The sequence below is a fragment of the Mauremys reevesii genome, linkage group 4 (genome assembly GCF_016161935.1).
Source record: "Mauremys reevesii isolate NIE-2019 linkage group 4, ASM1616193v1, whole genome shotgun sequence".
Lineage (NCBI taxonomy): Eukaryota > Metazoa > Chordata > Testudines > Geoemydidae > Mauremys > Mauremys reevesii.
Window position 1 is genome coordinate 56338962 of NC_052626.1, and position 17996 is coordinate 56356957.

A 17996-nucleotide genomic window follows, 5' to 3' on the forward strand; every position below is an offset into this window, starting at 1 on the left:
TGTGCTTTTGTCTCTTTAAAAGGGCAATAGACTTTATTACGTCTCTCAGTGGTCCAGGAGAGGGCTGGACATTTCAGGGCAGTCAGTTTTGGGACAGGAGGTATGTTGGGGGTCACTTGGCTAGTAGTAATCATGGCTGGTGGAGACCACAGTGTGGCTGAGGTGTAACAAGCAGGCTGCTGGATTCAGAGTTTCTGAACTAGGGCAGCTCTACACCCATCCCCACCCACACCTTGTATGCTGGCTTGGAGCATCCAGACAGAGAGCTACAGGAGCAGAACATTTTAAGGCACTCAGAGTTACAGGACAAGTGGTGACACAACCTCTCACTGGTCTGAGTTGAATCCCAAAATGTTACAGCATATCATACCTCTTTCCCCTACCCTTTGTCTGTCTTGCCTATTTGAGTTTGTAGTTGAGCTTCTCATCTCAGGAGTGCATCCAAATGTTAGGATGCAGTGTCAGAGCAGTTCTTTCACTCTAGCAGTCCCTTTATCTGTCCACAATGACCTGCTGTTTCCATGGCCCAGCCCTCTGGCCAGGACACTTCTCAATTTGTTCCCTTTCTAGGATTAATAGAAAAGCCCCAAAATAAAAAAGCTCAACATCTAATGGCCTCTAAGCCTGTCCCTCAGCTTCTGTCTGGAATTCACAGTTCTTGGCCTTTTTTACTCTTGATGTCTGTACTTCCCTGCTTGTTATGAGGGAGAGTTGGGGGAACCCACAGGTCCATCCTCTCCTCTGGGTCCCAGTCCAGGGACCCTGTTTAAGGACTCTTCCTTCAATACCTCCACTATTTCTCTGGAATGCTCCTACCTTCCCCCTGCTTGTCAGCGGCTCTTCCGCATCTGCAGCTCTGCTAGCCCCACCTTGGATTTGTGGCTTCTGACAGATTCTTCTTATTCAGATATGAAGTGGTGTCCTTGAAGCCACTTCCAGCCCTTCTCTGCAGCAGCTGGGCTGTATTGTGAGCAATCCCTCTGTCTCTCGCCTTAAGCCAGTCACAGTATTGCCCTCCTCCAGACAGGAGTTTCCCCTCAGCCCTCTTTCTGGGGCTGGGGTTGTATTTCAGGCAGTTCTCTGCCTCTAGCATTAGAACAGAGAGTAACTCCCACTTCAAACAGGAGTTTCCTGCTTAGCCCTCATCAATGGAGCTGGGGTAGTGGTTTAGGCCAGCTGCAGGGCTTTAGCCAGCTTTACTTTCAGCTGAACACCCTTTCCCAATTAGTCCTCCAGTTTGGAGGCAGTGTCTCCTGATGACGTCTGCCTTGCTATGAGAGAGAATGGAGAGGGGTAACTAGTGGTGTTTCCCCAAGGGTCAGTCCTAGGACCAATCCTATTCAACTTATTTATAAATAATCTGGAGAAAGGGGTAAAAAGTGAGGTGGCAAAGTTTGCAGATGATACTAAACTGCTCAAGATAGTTAAGACCAAAGAAGACTGTGAAGAACTTCAAAAAGATCTCACAAAACTAAATGATTGGGCAACAAAATGGCAAATGGAATTTAATGTGGATAAATGTAAAGTAATGCACATTGGAAAAAAATAACCCCAACTATACATACAACATGATGGGGGCTAATTTAGCTACAACGAGTCAGGAAAAAGATCTTGGAGTCATCGTGGATAGTTCTCCGAAGACGTCCATGCAGGGTGCAGCAGCAGTCAAAAAAGCAAACAGGATGTTAGGAATAATTAAAAAGGGGATAGAGAATAAGACAGAGAATAACTTATTGCCCTTATATAAATCCATGGTACGCCCACATTTTGAATACTGCATACAGATGTGGTCTCCTCATCTCAAAAAAGATATACTGGCATTAGAATAGGTTCAGAGAAGGGCAACTAAAATGACTAGGGGTTTGGAATGGGTCCCATATGAGGAGAGATTAAAGAGGCTAGAACTTTTCAGCTTGGAAAAGAGGAGACTAAGGGGGGGATATGATAGAGGTATATAAAATCATGAGTGATGTGGAGAAAGTGAATAAGGAAAAGTTATTTACTTGTTCCCATAATATAAGAACTAGGGGCCACAAAATGAAATTAATGGGCAGCAGGTTTAAAACAAATAAAAGGAAGTTCTTCTTCACACAGCGCAGAGTCAACTTATGGAACCCCTTGCCTGAGGAGGTTGTGAAGGCTAGGACTATAACAGGGTTTAAAAGAGAACTAGATAAATTCATGGAGGTTAAGTCCATTAATGGCTATTAGCCAGGATGGGTAAGGTATTGTGTCCCTAGACTCTGTTTGTCTGAGGGTGGAGATGGATGGCAACAGAGAGATCACTTGATCATTACCTGTTAGGTTCACTCCCTCTGGGGCACCTCACATTGGACACTGTCAGTAGACAGGATACTGGGCTAGATGGACCTTTGGTCTGACCCAATATGGCCATTCTTATGTTCTTAGAGAAGGTAGTATATATGCTAGTCTCCTTTTCCCAGCTCATTCCCAACTGCCTGGGTGAGAGGGGAGACTTGCCCCACCTGCCTTTCAAGGCCCTTAAAGAAACAATGACTGCCTTTCTCCCAAGCACTACTTATTCTCAGGACTGTTTCCTCTTCACCAATACCTCTTATTGCCTAGGTCTTTGAATAAACAAACAAAACAAAAATTTCCAAAATTTTGAAGTCCCATGCCATGTGACTGGGAGTGGGCTGACCAGTAAGCACTGCTACCTTAAGGGCTTACTACCCTGTCACAGCTCTTTTCTACTTGCTAAGTGTCTAATATAATGGAGCCCTGTTCTCAGTCAGTCCCTAGGTACTACCGTAGTGAATATAATAAATATTAAACAACATATTTATTAGGAGAAGGGGCTGACATGTAGAATAAGTCATGGTGGAGAGGGATTAGTGGGTAAGGGACAGACTACCAAAGGTGAATCATATATATATCATATGATTGAGTGATTAACATATAGAGATACTACTACTTACCCAGAGCACACTTTTGCACAAAATAAACTGATACATAAATAAATTTGGAGCCCAGGCTTCACCAATCCTCTAACTTTGCATCTGCATTATTTGAGGGGAAATGTATTGCCACTTAGTCATATATGTACTTGACTGAGCTTGTAATGTAAACATTTAAACTATTTCAGTTGCACCCATAATTTGCTAGCATAGAAATGGTGGCCAGCATCTTCATATCTAACTACATAGGCACATGAGAAAAGGTGGAATTTACAAAAGCAACTGACTGTCGTATGAGCACAAATCCTGTGGCCTTTCAATGGGACGTATGCTTCTGACTCACGCAGGCACTTTTGTGAATCCTACCCACGTACAATAAGAGTGGGATGTCAAAAGTGCTCAGTGTTGGCTCATCTCTTCTCCCACAGTAGACCACTCAACAAAGACAATCCCCCATACACACACACCAGTGTTTATCTGCAGTCATAAAAAAGCAAAGTGCTAGGAATGGGATGGTGAATAATACAAAAAATTGTATAATACCTTTATGTAAATCAATGGTACTGTGTGTGCAGTACTGGTCACATCATTTCAAAAATAATATTGCAGAACATGAAGGGGCAACAAGAGAGACCAAGGGCACAGAAAAACCTCTCATATAAATAGAAATTGAAAATATTGGGATTGTTTATCCTAAACAGGAGATGAATGAGAGGGAACATGTAAAATAATGCCTGATATAGAAAAATGGATCAGGTACATCAGCTTTCAACTTAAAATAATTAAGTGTTTTATACATTCATATGTAACCACTGAAATGAAACTACCTTTTTGGGAGTAGTAACCAAACAGCATACTGAACAATGATAAGAAAGGAATATTTTGGGAGGTGAAGGGAAGGGAGATGGAAATTTTTGCCACAGACCAAGCAAAAGGAGTAATACAATTTTTAAAACCCATGCAGAGCAAAGGGAAACTTTGTTTTTAAAAGAACAGTGTTAACTTAAAAATCCCATCTTATAAAATTAATTATTGAAAATGAAAGAACTATAAAAACCTTAGTTGAAATCCTGGCAACACAGAAGTCAATAGGAGCCAGGATTTCATCTCTTATTTATATTTCACTAGTTATACTGTGTACTTTCTGTATTTCTCTCAGCCTGAAAAATGATATTCAGTTAAATCTATTTAACTTCTGTATATAATCTTTTTAACTTTAAAGTTCTCAGGGCTGTGCAAAGCGTGGGCAGAATGTGTGTTAGAAATTGTTTTGACTCAAAGTTTGTAAAAAAAAGTAATTGAAAGATTTCTATTTGTTTTGCGAAAGCTTGTTTGTTTGTTTTTTTTAAATATTTTTGAGCCAATTTTTAGTTGAAACTGTCCCTTTAAAGATGTCTGTCCATTAAATTGCATGGAACTCAATCTGTTTGCCTCAAAAGGATGAAAGGCTGCATGGCCCCTGTCTGGATTTGAACTCTTGGTTCCATAGAGTCTAGGTATTTCAAACCCAAGGCTTAGACCACTAAGACATCTCTCTCTGGCATGACAACTCAATCCTTCCTATTTTAACATCTATGATATACAGATAAATGAATGCCTTGATAAAGTGGTCAGCAAATAATTTGTGTAATAGTAACAATCTACCTTTATTAAAAGCAACAAAGAATCCTGTGGCACCTTATAGACTAACAGACGTTTTGCAGCATGAGCTTTCGTGGGTGAATACCCACTTCTTCACAAGAAAGTGAAGAAATTCACTCAAGCTGCATGCTAACAAACGTCTGTTAGTCTTGCCACACAATTTGTTGCTTTTTTACAAAGAGAGACTAACACGGCTACCCCTCTGATACTTGATACCTTTATTAAAGAAACAAGCATTTACCTTGAACGTGTTATTTCAGATACACTGGGTGGTATTTAAATTTACTGTGGCTTTTTGTCTTCATTTTTGTGCTATCATATTGTCTGAGAAAATAGGTTTGTGAAAAATAACACTAACGCTGCACAGAGCAGTAGTTTTTCCCCTAGTAGCACATGAGAAAACCCCCTGTTTATTGCCCTTGTCTCATCACACTTCCATGGAGGTTTGCTTTGACTGGACACACAAGCTACCTTTGCCAACCAAACCATAAAATAAATCTAATGTACCCTATAATACAGGCAACTGCAGTTAATATTGTTCAAATTATTTACATCTGAAGGGCCGCGCCTGTCTGGATGGCTGGGCCTGACGCTTCTCTGGACTTGGTTTCTGCTAATCACATCTGTTTCAGTTTTAGACTTTCACTGGTATTCTGGCAGCAACCACAACTTTTTAACAGCTACAATAAACTACAGAGACTCATCAAATGTTTGTTGTATGTGTTAAAATTATATCCTCTTCAATTAAAACATCTGATGCGAACTAAACTACAGTGTTATCTAACAAGAGAAATGTGAAAGGGAATGTTTAAAAAAAGGCATATTTATACACAATGCTCCTATTACTACTATTATGCAAATGTTCCTAGTACAACTATTTTTTTGTTTAAATGTAAGAGAAATTCATTAGAGAAATGTATTAGCATTCCTCCAAAAAATTCTGGGTGCCTTTCAAGTGCTAAACACATTGGCACATCAAAAGATTACAAGAATGTTTTTTGAAAACATTTGCTGTGTGTCATAATGTCATTACTTTCATCCATTATTTGACTTTGTCAAGTTTCATATATGTTTTATACAGTAATATAATAAAGGCAAACTCAGCACTATATTTATATTATTTTACTATAAAAGCATCATTATCATCATCTTCTTCCCTTTCTCCCATCATCTGGGGTCATATAAAAGCTTCTACCTTTCTTTATAATTGTCTGACAAAATATACATCTTTGAAGCACAAAAACAAAAGATCACAACAAAAATATAAATCTAATAAAAATAGGGAAGCCTGAACTATCGTGTTTTTCACTACCCCTCCTTTTTCTCTCTCTCTTTATTTTCTTTGCAATTTAGCACTAAAATCATGTAAATGTCAAAGCCTTACAGCGCAGCCTGTAATGGTGAAATGCACGGCAGCAGAACTACATGCTGGCATAGAAGAACATCAAACACAGATCATGTTTCTGCACAAACTAGCACAAGAGAGGGCAGGCCAAGGGTTTTACAGGGCTAAGAGATGAGAGGAGATAGAGCACTCGCCTTTGCCTGGGTTGAACAAACAACAACTGATACCTTCCTACCACTGTTGACCTTTGAAACCCTCTTTAAGGTGGCTATAACCTAATTCAGCCATTTCTAACTGGAAGAATAAATTATTTTGTAATGGTTTTTATTACCTTACACTGAACAATAGAATACAGTCATCTTGCTCAATTTTGATGCAAAAATTAATGTTTTGTTTGGAACCCCCCCAGAGAAGTTAATGTATTATTTAAATTTAAGCAGAATATTCTGTATATTCTTTTATGTAGAATTTTTTTCTTGAAATCCCATTTTTATACAAAACAGCCTTAGTATTACTTTTCCCTAACAAAAGTGAGAAGCAAAAAATATTCAGTCATCATTTGCTGCGTTTATTTAAGAAAGTCTTACAAAGCATGAGGTAAAAATGAAACTGTATAGGATACTTAGAGAGCAACCGACTCCTATTTTATTTCTAACTCAGTGCTTTGATTGATAGATGACTTGCCTTTCTGAGAACCTTTTTATAATAAACATTTTTAAATGTTTATTTCATGCCCAAGGCTAAAAAATATTTTGAGCTGAAGCTCTCCATTTCCCTTTGCTGTGTCTTGGCAAGCAGTGCTTTATTTTTACATTAATAGTATTCAAATTCTTTCTTGTAGCTGTTAACTTGTTATACAAAGACTGTGGCAAGTATTTATGTTATTGGACTAAGAGGTATCTGCAGTTAAACAAAGAATCCTGGAGAAGCCAGAGGAAAATTCCTACATAATTAAAGCAAATTTCCAAGAGATTTCTTTTGGGGCCCTTTGAATTTAAAAGGGATTATAGAAAATTACTTTTTGCTGGTTTTGCTTTCATTTTAAAAAAGTCATGATGTACACTTATTTTTATTTTATGTTTGTAATTTGTGCCAGGGTGTAAATACATAGAGTGAACAACACTATAAACCTAAAGAGTAATAAACAAAACTCAAAGTTCACTTTTTAAATGGCACTCAGTTGTTAGCATAACAATGTAAAAGTTCCCAGTTACCTTCTAGATCTTTCTTCAGTTTTCTTAAGTCTTTTACTAGGTCTTCAAACTTAACTTGGGAGGCTTGGAAGAAATCTTGTGGTTCTGGCAGAGGAAAAATACTCTTGTCTGTTCCTGCGTCCTTAAAACAAACAAACAAACAAACAAACTCATGCAACTGTGCCCGGAAAAAAAAATACTCTTGGCATAGATGCCCTACCCGAGTGTAAAAAATTACTTGCATGAGACCTTTTTCCCAGTGGGGAAAAAACCCTAAGGTAGACAAGCCCTGAGTCTTCTCAAATTTCACTACTGTAATAACAGAAATACTTACTGCCTAGTCCCCCAGTTAATTTCCTGTCCCCGGTTTAAAGTGACAAGATCTTTGAGGCACTATCCCTGCTACATTCCGGGCTTTGTCCAAAAATATTTTCCACGAACTGGTCTTGAAAACATTTGTTGGTAAGAGTTGTCAGCTACTGCAGAATGGGGAATTTCCCCCCTCCTCTACCCCCGCACCATAATTTCTGAAAACCATTGAAAGTAGACAATATTTAGTCTATTCAGTATTATAAATTTTATTTTCCCTGTTGGAACTATTTTATCCAGACAAGAAAAATTAGTAATAAATTCAAGTCTTTCTCTAATCTTTGTCTCTTTGTCAACACAATTTCTCTAAGTAATATACTGATACAGTAGTTAATTCAGCAAATGAATCATTTACCTTGTCGAAGTGTCGTAGGTAATATATGACAACATAATCCACAAGATTAATACCGTTATCCTAGGAAGAAATTAAATATATTAATTAAAAGGTTAAGTTGGGAGTGAAAACAATGTCAAAAGACATAAGATGAAAGTAGTTTTAAATCAGTTTAAAAGGAATATAATCCCATGTTATTTATTTATTTATGTGGCCTTTTGAGTAGGATCCACACTGTATTAGTCGCAGTATAGTATAGTATAGTTTAGTAATCAGGGACCTGATTTTCCTACCACAGGACACCAATAACTTCTACCAATTGGAGTTACTGGGATCCTGCAGTGGGAAAAACTGCCAGGTGTTACAATTCTCTAATAATTCAAGTAATTATATTAACAAACATTGTAATTGCCTGAAAAATTTCAATAAATTCACACATTTTAAAATTCACAGGTTTTGAAGCTAAATGGGACCTTTAGTTTATTTAGCATCACCTCCTGTATAACACAAGCCATGAAGTGTATAAGCATTCCATACCTTTTATACCAAATATAAAACCATAGACTATACACATGCTCAGTGCATTTAATACATAGTGTATGTTGTTTCATGAATATATACTTCTACCATGTTAAAAGATTTTCATTCTACAAAGCCACTACTTTCTCAGTCCTGCATTGCCTGTATTGTTGCGCATGGCAATGTTTTATTTTTGTATGTCACTGAATCAATTTACCCGATTTCAGCTGTGGAAATGGATAAACAGTGCTCAGGTATGGAATCATAAATTACAGGAAATTATTAAACAGCACAAAAGAAAGACAATGTAGTGTATTATACGTGGAATGTCTTTGATGTCTTTTTTTTCATTTGTATATAGTGTATTGATAGCTATCAGGGTAAAGGTTCGGATATGCACAATGTATGACTTCCTGCAAGAGCTGTCTGGTGCATATTTGAATCTGTAGCACATTACATTTTATTAATAACACAGAGCAGCAAAATTTGTAACTAAGAAAGTCACTATTCATACAGGCAAACCTATATATATATATATATATATATATATATTGCCCTTGTGAAGTAAAACATTAGTTCTACTTTATTCTATATACACTCTTATACCACACTGTGACAGAATATACCTGGGTCCACACCCTACACATTACTGTAATAGTCTTTGTACAAAGTATGCTTTGGAAGATATCATTTGAAAACTCATAATTTGCTGGTTATTATTGACCTGATAAAGTGTGTGTGGAAACACTGTATGTTAAGTGGTGAGATTCCACTGTACGGTGTTATTACCACACGTTCCAAACTGAGATTGGCAAACAGGTCTGTCTCAAACAAAGCAATGTGCTCTCTGCTTAATTTGCACCTAACCAGTAAACAGAGTCACCAAGCAACAAGAGAAACAAAAGAAGCTCCAACATGCGAGGAAAAGCAGCAGGGAGCATCCTTTCCTATAGACTCTTTTTCTCCTGAATCTCAGATGGAAATGTTTTTTCAAGAGGAGGAATGACACTAAAAAAAGGAGGGACAAACACCCCACGACACCCTTCTCTTTCTCCCTACCAATCGCATTCATGTGCTAGAAGCAACAAAGGAAACATACACTGGAATGGAGAAGGGATTCTGACCTAAGAAGTTTGTCAGAAAGACTGCTGAGAGCATGTGGTGAGAAAACTTTGCTTTGAATTTAACATAGTTTGTTAAGTTAGGCACCAGTTGCGTTTTATCTTTATTTTTCTTGTAACCATTTCTGACTTTTATGCCTTATTACTTGTACTCACTTAAAATCTGTCTTTGTAGTTAATAAACTTGTTTTATTGTTTTATCTAATCAAGTGTGTTTAAACTGAAGTGTCTGGGCAACTCCATTTGGAGTGGCAAGTTATGTGCATATTATTTCTTCTGAAGCAATAACAGACTTCATATAAACTTGTATTGTCCAGGAGAGGGTTGGGCATACAATGGACATACATTTCTGGGGGCAGATCTAAGACTGGGAGTGTGTTGGGGTCACGCTGCAGTATAACCAAGGCTGGTAAGAGCCAAGGTGTGGCTGGCTGGCTGGCTGTAGCACACACAGACATAGCTAGGACTGACTTGCCTGCAGGGGGCTGTTTGTAAGCAGTCCAGACTGGAGGTTACAACAATAAAGCATTGTAAAGGGCTCCCCAGGTTAGTGTAAGGGTGACACAGCCACTCATTAGTCTGGATTGTACCCTAGTATATTACACACACCTATCACCTTGGTTTGATTAGGAGAGGCAGAAGACTGGGTCACAGACACAGAGACAGATTTTAAAGTGTGGGACCACAACTTTATTATCTTTCCAGGCTTCCATGCCACCTAATCAATATTCAGGGTTGGTTCTTTTCAGCCTATCACTAGGATGAATTCTGTCCCTCTCCCACACAGTGGTGGATTGTTGTATGGTCCAACGGTGCTGGTGCCCAGAGGCCCTGACCAATTGGGGGGCCCTGCAGGAGCACCGGAACTCTAGCCGTGACCACTGCTCCTCCTCTCTCCCCCTCCCCACTCCTCCTCTTCCCCCGAGGCCCCGCCTCCATCTCAGAGAAGCCTGTGTGGAGGTAGTGAGCAATTCCCACTGCCCCCAGGCAGAGCTGGCTGAGTGCTGCTTGCCCAAGCCCCACGCTGAGCTGGCCAGATAAAGGGCCCCCCCTGCCCAGCGCAGCACTAGACTGAGGCCCCCTCCTGCCCAGCACAGCATTTGACCCAGGGACCCCCCGCCCAACGCCTGGCACAGTGCTGGAGTGAGGGGTCCACCCGTGCGGTGCTGGAGCGAACCACTCTCCCTCACTCCCTCCCTTACCCTCCTTCGAGTCCCTTTCCCCCTCCCATCCCCACCGTGGAGCTGTTCTCAGCCCCTTTCCCCCACCCCTCTCCCATGTGGCACTGAACTCCCCCGAGCCCCTCTCCCCACGCTGGCCCTCCCCCATGAGGGGCTGGCCTGAGCCACTTACCAAAGCCCCTCTCCTGCCCCACGCAGGGCTGTCCTGAGCCCCACCGCTCCCCTGTCCCACCCGAGCCCTGCCACTCACCCTCACAAGCTTCTTTTTGGCAAAGCTGGGCATTTGCTCTTGCCAAATGATCACCAGTCGCCAAATGATCATCATCCCAAAAGAGGTGGGATGTATAGGGCCAAAATGGGACATATAGTCATCCTAAGCCAGGGGTCCCCAAACTTTTTTTTATTAAAGCCAATTGCAACAGGGAGAGTTATAAAATTCCCACCTCCTCTCCTTGCCAGGGGTGATCACCATGTGCATTCAAGATGAGAGGGGCACAGAGCAGCCAAGCCTGCACTCCCACCCCCCCAGGTTTGTCTTTCCACTGCTGATCTGATCAAACATCATCCCTGCTGAGATGGAGGTAGGGCAACATGAGCCCCCAAAGTGGCTAATTTTTAAGTGTCCTGACTAAAGCCTTAAGTAACTATCCAGAGACCCTTTGGGTTTGCAGTTTTTCAGAACAGAATTTGCCATCTAGGCTGATTTTTCTTCTTCACTCAGTGTAGCAGTTCAGAATTCTTGTGTTACAACTGTTATTTGAAGACGATGTGATACTTGCCAACTTAAAAATGAAGATAGGCAACACTTTGCAGACATGGGCAGACTCTTCCACCAAGAATCCAAACCCATAAACTCAAATCTGATCCTTCCGTTTTCCAGTTTCTAGCCACTGTTCCTAAACTTGGCCCTCAATGTATTTCCTCACATGCTAGTGGCTTTTGTAAAGATGTGCCACTAATATCAGGAATGAGGGTTGGGGACAGTCACTTGAGAAACCTTCTGCCCTCTGTGCTCTCTTACATATCTTTAACTCTGCACTGATTGAATTTTGACTGAAAAAATACACAAAAAGGCTTTGACACCAGGATAATCTTTCCAGTGGCAAAATCTAGGTGAGACAGGAGATGTCTATGTGTGAGGCAGGAGGCAAATTGGGGAGAAAGAGACAGAGGCCAGTAGTCAGTGAGGAGGAAAATTCTTTGTGATGCAAATGATCTGGGCAAAAGAACAATGAAGGGAGAAACATTCCGAAAGTAAAATCTACAAAGCGTGCTGCTGTTTAAAACAGATAACAGTAAGAGGCAAGAGAGAGATCAACCTTTTACAGATGATGGAACATGAAAAAGATCACTTGACAAATGCCCTTTAAAGTAAAAACAAGTACTTACTCTGCTCTTGACATCCTTTAGTTTGGGAAGAATTTCCAAACCAAATCCATCTGCTTGACCTCGTGTTCTGTTCCCCCCATTCATATAATTTCCAAAAGCCAAAATCAAGCCTAAAATTTCCTTCACACTTCTTATGTCCAGCAAATCCTGAAAAAGGAATACTAATTTGTAACATCAGGTGGTACAAGAAGTTAACAATACTTTTACTGTTGTCCATGAATGTTATAGTGATGAGATGGACAAAAATTATGGATTTCCCTAAAGACTTATACCAATATTTAACACAAAACCATGTTCTACAACTAGTACTTAAAGTGCAGTAGTCATGAAAATGGCATTATATGGTTCCATGTTTGTCACTCACTGATTCCACATCAAAGTAAAGGGATGTTTCGTGATTTTAGGCTCTCGAAACTGCAGGAGTCAAGCTGGATTATTTTTTTCTCCCTTGGTATTCTCAGTAGTAAAGATTCTGCAGTCCAAATGATTCCCTCAATCATCCCTCTACAAAACCAGTCAGCTTTCAATGGGGATTGAACAGGTGCTACTAGGGGAACAACCAGAAGACCGTGGACTTGCACAGCTTGAACTGAGTGCATTAATTTGGCCTGCAGCAGCTTTCTTTCATTCTCTCACAAAATCACCAAACAAAAGTTAGCCTTACTCTCAGAGCCCAGGATGCAGAGTTGGCAGTTTAAAAACAATTCATTCATTTGGAAATTGAGAAGAAGTATTATTTATTATTATTTGTATTACAAAAGTGCATAAGAGCTCTAGTTCTGGAACAGGACCCCAGTGAGGTAGGTGCCATACAAACAGAACAAAGACAGACCCTACCCCTTGAGCTTACAATCTAAGTAAAATCTGACATGGAATCACTGTGGTATAAACACAGAAGAGCACAATGCCAATTTCAGAGTAACATAAGAGAGCAGAACCAAGTACTGCCATTCACAACACTACCCATTAGGCCGCTGTGTTAGTTCTGGACAAATTGGAGAGAGGCCAGTTGTGGACAAATTGGAGGGCAACAAAAACAATCAGGGGGCTGGGGCACATGACTTATGAGGAGAGGCTGAGGGAACTAGGCTTATTTAATCTGTAGATGAGAAGAGTGGGGGGGCATTTGATAGCAGCCTTCAAGTACCTGAAAGGGGTGGGGGAGTTCCAAAGAGGATGGAGCTAGGCTGTTCTCAGTGGTGGCAGATGACAGAACAAGGAGCAGTGGTCTCAAGTTGCAGTGAGGGAGGTCTAGGTTGTGTGACAGACCCAGGCCAGTGGGGTACTGGAGTCTGGTAGAGGGTAAATATACTGGTCACTGGCTGAGTAGTTTTCTGTTCCCTGAGTAACCAGAGCAGGGGCTGCACTAGAGTAATCAGGAACCTGCTAGAACCAATTCAGGCAGACAAGCTGATTAGAACACCTGCAGCCAATCAAGGCAGGCTAATCAGGGCACCTGGGTTTAAAAAGGAGCTCATTCCAGTCAGGGAGGAGGGAGCCAGAGGAGAGGAAGTGTGTGAGAGGAGCTGGGAGCAAGAGGCACCAGGAGTTGAGAGTGAGAGGGTGTGCTGCTGGAGGACTAAGGGGTACAAGCGTTATCAGACACCAGGAGGAAGATCCTGTGGTGAGGATAAAGAAGGTGTTTGGAGGAGGCCATGGGGAAGTAGCCAGGGAGGTGTAGCTGTCATGCAGCTGTTACAGGAGGTACTATAGACAGCTGCAATCCACAGGGCCCTGGGCTGGAACCTGGAGTAGAGGGCGGACCCGGGTTCCACCCAAACCTCCCAACTCCTGATCAGATACAGGAGAAAGTTGACCCAGCCTGTGGGGAAGATCACTGAGGTGAACAAAATCTGCCAATAAGCGCAGGACCCACCAAGGTAGAGGAGGAACTTTGTCACAGTTGGATATTAGGAAAAACTATTTCACTAGGAGGGTGGTGAAGCACTGGAATGGGTTACCAAGAGAGTTGGTGGAATCTCCATCCTTACAGGTTTTTAGGGCCCAGCTTGACAAAGCCCTGGCTGGGATGATTTAGTTGGTGTTGGTCCTGCTTTGAGCAGGGGGTTGGACTAGATGACCTTCTGAGGTCTCTTCCAACCCTTATCTTCTATGAGTTTCATATTTTAAAATCTAATTTTCACGGCTACCTAAGAATTTTCTCCATGCTAGAACTCAACATACAAGTAGAGCTGTGCAAAAAAATGGATTTTTTTGGTTTGTTGGCAATTCCAAAAAAAATAAAAAATAAAAATTCATTTGGGGGTCAAACTGAAAATTAAAACGTTTGCAAATTTCACCAAAAAGAAAAAGTTGAAAAAAAACCTTTGTTCTGGGTCAAACATTTCATTTGATCCAAAATAAAACATTGTTCTGAGCATTTTTTAATGTTTATTAATTAAAAAAATAAAGCTGAACAAAATTTCAAAACAAACAGTTTTGAATTTAAAAATCAAAATGTTTCATTTAGGAAATGTCAAAGTGAAACCTTCTGATTTTTTTTAAAGTTTTTTTTTTTTACAACCAAAACAATTTGGTGAAATCAACATTAATCCACAGAATGTTTCAGTATCACCAAATCTGCATTTTTTTGTCAATAGTTTAAGCTGAAAAATTTCACCTAGTTCTACATGTAGGTTCTGAGTCATACAATGAATTTATTTCAGAAATATTGGAAAGAGATACTATATCAATGTCAGAATACAGTTGTGTGCCGGTCTAAAACAGAGATGGGCCAAGAGGTTGGTGTTTGGATTCAAGATTACAATTTTGGCCCATCGCTAGGTTAAAGTGATGTGTTTTGTGCATGAAATGGACATGGAAAATGAAATATATAACAGTCTATGACCTTGTGTATTATATAAATTATTATTTATTGAAATGATAAACAGTATTTACGTGGCAGACTACTCACTCCCTAGACTGTAGTAATACAGGCATATATTTTTTGAAAGAGATTTTATTTTTATAGCACAAAGACAGGAACCTAAAAACAGACTCTAAAGGGAAGAAATTAAATAGATTGTGTCTCCTCCTTTTGAGATGTTATCTTTAATTTTGTTTTAATCCATATGAAGTAAAATGTGTAGTATCTTGTACTATGAAGGTGACACAAAATGATGCAGATGTTCTTACTCAAAGAAATTATGAGAGAGGAAAATACTGCACACCAGAGTAGCCATTTCAAATAGGTTAATAAGGAAGGGCTTTATCCTTAGTTTGTTATCTGCCCAGACTAAGGAGCAATGGATTATTGTTCTGCACCTGGAGCAGACTCAGAGAGTCATAATCAATCTCCCACCACAGTTTCCCTGCTGCTTTAAGGAGAGAATAAGCTGTGCTGGTGTAACGCTGACAGACCCCGGTTGTCAGCAAGCAGGATTGAACTGGGGATCTCTGGAACTTAGTGCATGAGCCTCTACAGCATGAGCTAAAAGCCAACTTCCAGTTAGCTAAAGCTGTAGAGCAGACTCATTTTATCTCTCTCTTTAAGGGTCTCAGTGCCACTAGACAGGACAAAACACCACACTCAGGTGTGTGGGTTACAGAGGGTCTATACCCAGTGCACCATATGGGAGGTAGGCAGGGCAAGCCACAGTCTGGCGGTAACTATTTTAAATTGCTGAAAAAAGAAATAAAGAGCCTAGAGGTAGTATGGATAATGAATGGCCTCCATGTAAACACACACTATCCCTCCTAGGCATTAAAAACTGAAACTTGGGTCCAGAAGGCAGAAGAATAAATTCAGTGGTGAGGTAAATGGTGAGAGAAGTTGATTACAAAATGGGTACACTGTAAGGGATAAGGCAGAGATACCTGTGCTGATTTTGTATTAAGTGGACCACACTTCACCTGCTTGGGGAAAAATCAGAAGAAAGGGAAAGAGGTGGGAGAGAAAGTAAGTGACAGGGAGTCAAGAAACCTGGATGCTATTCCCAAGTCTGCTTTAGAATTGCTCTGTAACTTTGGGGAAGCCATTCAAACTCCATGGCCCTGATTCTTATTTACACAAGGCCACTTTTTACCACCCTGGTACTGTAAAAGGACCTTAAAGTGAGTGAAAAGTAATAAGCCCCTTAACATTGACAGAGTGTGTCCTTAGTATAAATGTGAATCAGATGCTTTGTGCCTCAGTTCCCCATAAGTAAAGTGGGAGTAATACTATTTGCCTACCTCAGAAATTCTACATGTGTTATTACTTCATTGTTTATAATGTGCATTCGATAGGAAGCACCATATAAACACACACTATCATTGTTTTTATTACTATTGGAAATACTGTGTAAAATCTTGTATCAAAGGGGTAGCTGTGTTAATCTGGATCTGTAAAAAGCAACAAAGAGTCCTCTGGCACCTTATAGACTAACAGAAGTATTGGAGCATGAGCTTTTGTGGGTGAATACCCACTTCGTCAGATGTGAAATCTTGTTTGTTTTTAACATTCCTAAGGTTTAAAGAAAGATAAGTCGTTTTTAGGAGTACCTAAGTGTTTTTGTTTTAAATCCATGGCAAAATACAGTGTGGCAACATTTCTAATATGAGTGCTGCAATAAATACAAAACATTTTTTGAGACATTGAGTGAGGAGGGAGCTTTGTTTTCAGTTCACAATATTTTAGTGACATCACAGGTACAACCATATTTACACTAGTCTCTTTTACACTGTTCATTTCCTCTTTTTTGGCTTGTCTCCTTGTTTGAATTGTTTTTTCGGGCTCATTTTCCTCTTGAATTCTCGCTTTATTCCCATCTCCAGACTCTTTACTTTCCCCACACATTATACTCTCTCCCCTCTAAAGCACCTCCAAATCCACTTTGCCAACATGTGAGCAGAGCAAAAAAATCCAAAAACAGATCCTGTCGACTTCACCTTGCTCCTCCATCCACAGGTGGAGTGGGGCGGCAGGTAGTTCAGAAGAGGCTCTTCTTATGGTAGGCCAGACAATTTGCCATTCACTGTTTAGGTTTTCTTCTAATCATCATAATCAATTATTTCTGTTACTGTAACATCTAGAAACCCATTCTTTTTCTTCTAAAATGTATTTATTTCTTTATTTCTAGAGTTTTATTGATCTAGTTTAATGCATTTATTAAAGTTGGCTTTGATGCTGATCTGTGTTACTGTAAGACTCTGCTCGGTTTTGCAACATTTGAAATTTCTTTACTGAAAATATCTATCATTTTACATGAAATAACTGGCACTATGCAAGTTAATTAAAATCTGCTATTCCACTGGAAGGAAATGTTGCTATTTAAGAGCCATATAGTGCTTTTAAATTTCTGCAAAGTTAATGAAACAGCTGAAGTATTTATATTATACCTGAATTAGTTTTAGGAAGCAAAGAAATACATAGTATTTTAAATAACTTTAATTTGTGATTGGCTTTCATTAGACTGGCAGAACCTACCTTAGAAGCACGAGTAATAACATCCACTTTACGATGCACTGAGGTTATCCCCTCAGAGAAAACAGATTGGAAGATTATACATTGGGCACGTTCTGCAAAATTGGGGATCTGGGATAACTCATACAAAAATCTGTGAAAATAAGAACTACACTGTAATACCAAATCTTTACATTTCACATCTTTTGTTATAATATAACATGTCAGAGTAAGAGTGTCAAAGAAAGCACATACATAAAGCAATCTTTATTTATTTGAATTGTAAATGAAATATGATAGAACAAAATAATGTTTCATGATCTTTTGCACAACATTAGAGAACAGATGAGACGTATTATCAAAGCTTGTTGGTGACAAACAGAAGGACCTGCAAACTGGAGATTTCTGTTCCACTACTCTATGGACAGGCTTGTGTGTGAGAGAAACACTGCCCTCGACTGGATGAAAACAGCTCTGTACATTGGTTTATCAGTTAGATTGTTTGGTGTATTGCTAAATAAAGAGTGTAACAGAATAACAACAATTAAAAATAGAAAAATACCCTTTAGATCATTTAGCCAAGTGTTTCCCAAAATGTTGGTG

The 17996-nt window shown here is 39.8% G+C and overlaps 1 protein-coding gene across 5 annotated transcripts in view; it reads right to left on the bottom strand.

The window, feature by feature from the left end:
• The window catches only part of FMN1 (formin 1), a 346645-nt gene that overhangs the window by 94651 nt on the left and 233998 nt on the right, over positions 1–17996 (bottom strand). For all 5 annotated transcript variants that reach the window (XM_039536556.1, XM_039536557.1, XM_039536558.1 and 2 more), the window contains 4 exons: positions 17418–17547; positions 12011–12157; positions 7822–7881; positions 7119–7239 (listed from right to left, as the gene is read on the bottom strand). In XM_039536556.1, coding sequence (XP_039392490.1) covers positions 7119–7239; positions 7822–7881; positions 12011–12157; positions 17418–17547 — 458 coding nt within the window. The remainder of the gene's footprint in view (positions 1–7118; positions 7240–7821; positions 7882–12010; positions 12158–17417; positions 17548–17996) is intronic.